We start from the raw sequence: 5611 nt of genomic DNA, 5'->3' as shown, positions 1-5611 counted from the left end.
GCATAAGTAACTGAAGTAATTCCGTGCTTCCAAATGTTTTGTAATTTTCAGCCCTGCGACATATTTATTGGTGATATATAGGCCTAACACACGCATGCAAAAAGCTATTCAACTTAACTAGGCTTTTCGATATTTCCGAAAATAATATGGATTCATCCCTTCCATGGTTTTAACTTTAAACGAGACAAACTTTAGACCCTATATTAACACCACGGATAACCTGTCACTCCGTCAATAACGTTTTTATGAGGCATGTGAACAAACAGTTAACGAACGCATTTCAGTGGAATAGTGGCGTCGTGCCCAGTCAATCTATTGGTTGATTTACAGGGGAACACCACAGTTTAGATAGCGTTTTATTGTTGAACACATGTTGAAACTGAAGTGTTCAGAAGTGGATTTTTATTTTTTTGATGTATGTTTATGGCGAGGCTATTAGCATACTCGTTAAGGAAAGAGGATTCTACAATTAATTAGCATTTACAGTTCCGTTGAAACGCGTTCAAATGTTTGATTCAAATGTTCGGATTGACGTTGATCAATACACTAAACCTGTTAGTCAATAAATCTATCAGTCAATTGCCAAATGAATCCCTCGGCGCTCGCGGTATAATTCAAACTATTAACGGATAGAAACAAAAAGAGTGAAACAGGAGATACAGAAAGATGAAGAGAAGAGCACAACAATGTTGAGTAGAGGTGGAAAGATAAAATCAAGAATGATTCATATTCAAGGACATGAAAAATCTAAACGGAATAATAAATATAACTCAAATAACTGTTAATTTATTCCAAATTTGTGACCAGAAGATGTATTACTGTAGATAGGCTAATGACAAAAATATTGTAAATTATTTTGGAATTAGATTTCAGCCATGCTGCTTTTTAAAACATGAATTAGATGTTCTGTCACCCTTTAAACGAAGAGAAAACCCTGACAGAAATATACATGCTTTTTAGTCAAGAACATTTCAGGTAGGCTGTTCCCGAAGAAAGAGCTGGCCACAAAATGATTGTAATGCTGCTTTAATGACATGTAGGCTAATGTATAATAATTAACAACTCAATAAATAAATAAACAAATACATATAATACATATTATAATAATAGTTATGTCTGATTAAACTCATGTTATTTGGTATAAACTCATAAAGTGCCTTAATGTTACTACAGCTGACACCGGAGAACAAGTCAAATAGCCTACTCCAATCGAAAGTCTCAGGTAGGCTTATATTGCCTCGTAAAATAATGGTTCAATAAATACAGAATATAAATATGTGCGCCTCTAAAACTAAGAATCACCGAGTCAAACATTTTACGATAAATTATTCGAGTTCACAAAACTTACCCTGCTTTCGTGGTTTTCGTGCAAAACAACATGATCCTGATTTAACCAATTAGGCTAACTAAAATTCCTCCAAACGGAGAATCAAACCAGCTGCAGGTTGGTGACACTGTCACTATTTTTAGGCCTACACACCTTGTTTTGTAACGCACGAGACAGGTCCTCTGCTAGTTGGTGTTTGGGAGAGCACGAGGTCGGGTCAGGTGTCCAAGTTGTTGGAGCGTGAGCGTTCTGAGCATTTCGAGGACGCCGAATGGGTCGCCGGGAGAAGAAGGCCCTCGCGCATAAATGTATTGTGTTTCATGAGCCGGTTCTGGAACCAAATCTTCACCTGCGTCTCGCTCAGCTGCAGGGCGCTCGAGATGTCCACTCTTCTGGCCCGCGTCAAGTACTCCTTCACGGAACTCCTTCTCAAGCTCCGTGAGCTGTTTTGCTTTGAAGTTGGTCCTTGGTATCCGGTTAGCAGTAAGATGGTGCCCATCGGTGGTTACCTCCACGTCCTCTGTCCATACTGACCCCCATGAAACTATACTCAATCCACAGGCCATGTGCATCTTGGCTGAAAAGACAGTTAAAACACAAGTATATCATTATTATAAGGAGCATAAAAGTGTTTCTGAAACTGACCATGGAGACCCCACTGGCTGCAACATAAAGTCATCTTATCCAATGAAAGAGATGAATGAAGGTTTCAGGGGGATTAAAGTGATTACAGAATGACTTATAAAACACATATTCAATATATTAATTAAGTGAATTGGTTATGTGTATCTGTGTTGAGATCAATACACTGGATGGCAATGAGGAATAAAAAATGTTGCACATTTTTGTTGCAGTGCCCAAGATTCGGCTATGGTTCTGAGACATGGATAGATTAAGTAGCCGTCGTGGCTTTTGCCCTAGTCACACACTGAACACTGGACTTAAACCAGACTTAAACAGCTGACTCACTAAATCCTTGAGGCTAGAGTAGGTGTGATGAAATCCCTAGTCTGGAGTGTTTCTTAATCCTGGTCCTGGAGACCTAAAGTAGAGCACAATTATTTATTTTCATCATAACATATGAATGATGACTTGATCATTTTGATCAGCTAGAATACATTTAAAAAAATAGTGCCCCGCTTTGGGTCTTCGGGACCAGTATTTGGAAACACTGATTATAGGTGTTGGATTGTTTGTGATGGAGACACCAACCCCATCAAGGTGTCTGTCTATGGTGATTATAGGTAAGTCAATTGACTGGTACTGTATCCATACTGTACCATGGACTCAATAAGGCCAGGTATTGGATGTAATAACTTCTATCATAATTCATAGGAAAGGTATAGGAATTGAAGAGGCTATGAAGAAAGAGGCTATGAAGAAGAGGCCTCTTAGACACGTCAGCTCTTAGGAGAAACTAAGAGCCTTTGGTGACTATGAAGAGGCCACACAGGCCAAACAATACAGTAAGTAATTAAGCACCTGGGCTCTCAGGAACAGAACATCACATGTACATTCTGATGAATGACATCTAAGATAATAGAACTGATGCTGGCCAGGAGGAATGAAGAATCAAACTGAAAATATTCTCCTTGGCTGGGAATATTAACGACTCGCATGCTTTAAAAATAGCCAGCCAGCAAAGCCAGGGCAAGCCGAAGAGGGAAAGTATTCCCAGCCAAGGAGAGACAGAAAGAGAGAGAGAGAGAGAGAGAGAGAGAGAGAGAGAGAGGATCAATACACATTGCCTCAGCCATCTGGGCATCCTGCCCACAGTAATTCAGGTGCTGTCAGAGCATAATTGAAGAATGAGGCACTGGGAGTATATACACTGTACCAGCAGATCAACTTGCAGACGGGTTGTATGAAGGCCTTTATGCATGAGAGAATATAGGGATGCTTTGTTTTCGTGCCAAGACAATACACCCTACAGAAAAAAAAACGTTGCTGCTACTTTCACTAATCATACTACTGGTAAGAATGTAGCACTTAATGAGATATACTCCAACCCCGAGAATCATTCTTATGATACTACGTCTATCCTATATCTACCCAGCTGTTTGTGTGATAGCTTAAATCCATCAGTCAGTAATATACAAACGCTGGCTAGAGGACATGGATACTAGTCCTGGCAAGCAACAAAAACAATCCATTTAAATCAAGACATTTTGAATGAGAAATTGTTGTAATTGTAGATGTCTCTGAGACAAGTAACAATGAAGGCATGCCATCTTTGATTAACCATATACTGCAGTGGGCTAAATCGGGGTCACACAGAAGGATTATTGGTCGTTTTAAACATGATCAATTACTTTCAATGGGCAAAGTCAAGAAACTGCAGGTATTCTACGGGAGTTTTTAGTAAGTACGATCTCATTTCTACGAAATCAGAAAGTATACGCTGAATGCACAGTAAAGACCGATGTGTTGTTGGTGGACTGATGATATGTGACTATCAAAAGGTGAACACGTAAAGGTGCTTGGCATTGAGATCAATACACAAGGCTCTCATTACTATACCGACAGATAATCAATAGGCAGAGAGCTCTAACGTTTTTGGGAGTAAACTTACCTGTGCACACTGAAACCTCAGGTCCTACTGCCTTTCCAGAGCACAGTGATGCAAATTAAAGAAAGGCACAAGTGGATAGAAAAAAACTATTCTATTCTTTTCTAGAAATATCTCCATGCTTTTGTGTGCCCCAATAGGTACAGAGAGGCAGGCATATGTGTGTATGCCTGTGTATAGACCCACTACACCTGGCCCAGCGTCCCCTGCCTTTTCCCCAGTACATCCTAATTTTTCCAATCTGGGTAGAATTGATGAATTCGTAGGTAAAATGTCACTTACTGTATGGTTATTGTGGTTGACTGATTCAGGAATTACAAGTGCTCAGTTGTACTATTCATATTTTATAGCCTATTACCTTTTGTTAAAAGTTCATTCACAATGATGTATTTATTTCTGAAGCCATTTGGTGCAATAGGCTACATGAATGCAAATAAATGCGTGTCTTGTAGTTGATCATTTTGACCGACTTTTGCGAAATTTCAGCTATGAACAAAAGCACGTCAAACTTGTTTTGGCTGTTGTACAGTAGCCTACAGTAGCCTATCTTATACTTTCGCACAGCACAGCACTGTCCTACCTACAGTAGCCGATTTGAGAATATGGCACATCTGTTGCAGACTACTTTTCAACATATGATGAGTAATGAATAACGGTTTACCAAACGTTAAATGTAGATGTAGAAACGAATTGATAACTAATGATACAGTACTCATACATCGTTTAAGACTTGCTAATGGTTTTCGTATCAAGAACAAATAAAACGTTTTTACAAATGATTTGGTCAATAAGATAGCTGTCGTCTCTCCAAATGGGAACGTGAACGACCGTGTCCAAAACTTACCCGTCCGAGGTCGAGTTCTCTTCACTTTCACCCACTCAAAAGTTTTGCTCCTGTGACTTAGTTCAGGTACCTTACACTTGGGGTCCGAGTGAGAGCCACTGTCCACAACAGCAAAGTGAATCTTAGGCCCATCATGAGTGTAGATTTGAAAGTGTGCATTTACACACCCGAATTCGGAGCGCGCCAGCGCCTCAGTCGCGGTGTTGTGTGTGGAAGAGGAGTATCCAAGTCCGGGAAGTCGTGCTCGTGAGCCAGGAGATAGGAGGGGAGACGAGAGTAGCGGAGGCAAGCCGCTGGCGTGGTGGAAAAGCCCTGACTCTGTGTTAAGGGAAGGGCTGCTCGAGCCTGAGCAGACCCGGAGCTGACTTACCGTGCAGTCTGTTTCAGAACTGGTTTCGAAAAAAGATGGGTAACTGTGTTGCAATTAATATTCCCTGCCAATCTCTGCTGAAGTTTTTCCTTAGTTGCCAGCGCTAACTTCAGGAGAAGTTATCTGGTCCAAGTCCCGTATCATGACCTCCCCAGGTCGTACCGACGTTCTACGACCGTTTGACCGGACCCTGTTACCCTCCCCATTACACGCTAACTCTTGATATGAATTCACCTACCATAATCGTTGGACCGGTCAAACGGTCGTAGAACGCATAGACAAGTAGCTGTAGCTAACACCCAACAACCCATGGATGGACCAAGACAGCGACCATGCATGGACAGTCAGATGGGCATGCCCTGGAGAAAGTCGATCTCTGATTGATGGAGATGACGTGCCCTCTTGGTCTTGGCCAATAGCTGGACATCTCTGTCATCCATCCGGGACAACGCTGATTAGCCAAGCCAAGCAAGTTGTAGACTCATTTGGGGTGGCCAAATG

General features: G+C 41.2%; 1 protein-coding gene across 1 annotated transcript; it reads right to left on the bottom strand.

Annotated features, from left to right (window-relative positions):
- Positions 1–1011: 1011 nt before the first annotated feature.
- On the bottom strand, positions 1012–5316 carry hoxc1a (homeobox C1a). Its single transcript, XM_031804341.1, has 3 exons — positions 5273–5316; positions 4741–5153; positions 1012–1904 (listed from the first exon to the last, which is right to left on the bottom strand). The coding sequence occupies exons 1-3, from the start codon at positions 5314–5316 to the stop codon at positions 1513–1515; spliced, it is 849 nt and encodes a 282-aa protein (XP_031660201.1). The 3' UTR covers positions 1012–1512.
- Positions 5317–5611: the final 295 nt, after the last annotated feature.

This window comes from Oncorhynchus kisutch, linkage group LG24 (genome assembly GCF_002021735.2).
Source record: "Oncorhynchus kisutch isolate 150728-3 linkage group LG24, Okis_V2, whole genome shotgun sequence".
Classification (NCBI taxonomy): domain Eukaryota; kingdom Metazoa; phylum Chordata; class Actinopteri; order Salmoniformes; family Salmonidae; genus Oncorhynchus; species Oncorhynchus kisutch.
The sequence above is the reverse complement of the archived record's forward strand: the minus strand, read 5'-3'. Positions and strand labels throughout refer to the sequence as shown.